General features: G+C 58.7%; 1 protein-coding gene across 1 annotated transcript in view; it reads right to left on the bottom strand.

Annotated features, from left to right (window-relative positions):
- Positions 1 to 469: 469 nt before the first annotated feature.
- Positions 470 to 1,154, bottom strand: part of ZNF395 (zinc finger protein 395) — a gene marked incomplete at its 5' end in the record, with an annotated part of 2,955 nt that continues 2,270 nt past the window's right edge. The window contains 3 exons of the mRNA XM_009699602.1: positions 470 to 581; positions 742 to 845; positions 1,065 to 1,154. The exon at positions 1,065 to 1,154 is cut by the window's right edge and continues 1 nt beyond it. Coding sequence (XP_009697904.1) covers positions 470 to 581; positions 742 to 845; positions 1,065 to 1,154 — 306 coding nt within the window. The remainder of the gene's footprint in view (positions 582 to 741; positions 846 to 1,064) is intronic.

Genomic DNA, 1,154 nt, shown 5'->3' with positions numbered 1-1,154 from the left:
TAAAGCTATAATTGTTACCGACCCCCTCCCTTAAAGGATACAAGGGATTTGCACTTTCTAGGTAGTCAAAGGACACGGGGAGCTGCCTCAGCGCCTCACCCCAGTCACGCTGCGACACTTTGGGCTGATCTGGGAAATGCAGGAAGTTCTTTGGTCCCCAGATCACCTACAATCTCCCCCGAACCCCGAGGAACCGGCTTCCTTCCCTCCCAGCCCCCAGCTTTTACCGTACAAAGGGAGATATTCTCCAGGTTCAAAAAAGAGAAAAAAAAAAAGTTGGAAAAAGGTTTTTTAAAAAAGAGCAAACCCAGCCGATGTACAATGTACAGAAGGAAGAATTTACACGCAGCTCTGGAGGTGTCTTCTGGGGTCACAGGAGGTACCTCCAAGGTCCCTGGTTGCAGCACTGAGGGACTCCGGTGCTCCCCGGGCAGGAGCAGGGGAGGGACGCGGCACCGCGGTGCCACGCTCAGTCCAGGAAGCGCTGGCAGGCTTTTTTCCACCGGCAGGCCGTGCACCACTGGTCCCGGTGCTCGATGCCGTAAACCTTACGGCACTTTTTGGCTTCACCGCGGACTTTCCTGCAAAAGGAGGAAAACGAGAAAGGACCATTTATTATTAAGGACCGTTGCAAAACTTTGGTCGCGTATCTCAGGACAAGGCGCCGTAACCACGGCCCAGCATCGCTCTGCGGTGTCTCAGCGGAGATGCAGGCTTCCCCCCGGCCGGCGGGACCCTCACCTGGTGCCGATGGACACCCTGGGTGGCGAGGCGACGATCAGGTGGGACTTGAGCATCGGCGTCGGTGGCTGGGGTTCGCTGAAGCTGAGCGACCGGCTCCGCACCTGCGGGGAATCGGGTGTCAAAGGGCAGGCGGGACGATGCAGTCCCCCACCCGGGTGGCCCCCGGGCGCTGTGAAAGGTCAGTGGGAAACAGGGGTGCCCCCAGCCCACAAATCCAGATGTTTAAAGCGGGGAGCGAGAACAGAGAGGCGAGGTCCCCGTAGCTCCCAGACCAACTCTGCACCCCAAAAGGATGAAGGGGAAACGCAGGTGGGACTCACCGGTGACAGGGACGGGAGAGTCGAGGTGGCAGTGGCCCAGCTGATGCTGGGGAAGATGTGGGGGGGCATCGGAATTTGGAACGCGGGCAA

Source organism: Cariama cristata, unplaced genomic scaffold (genome assembly GCF_000690535.1).
Source record: "Cariama cristata isolate BGI_N322 unplaced genomic scaffold, ASM69053v1 scaffold19324, whole genome shotgun sequence".
In the NCBI taxonomy this organism is placed as follows: domain Eukaryota; kingdom Metazoa; phylum Chordata; class Aves; order Cariamiformes; family Cariamidae; genus Cariama; species Cariama cristata.
Note: the sequence above shows the minus strand (reverse complement) of the source record. Positions and strands in the feature narration are given on the sequence as shown.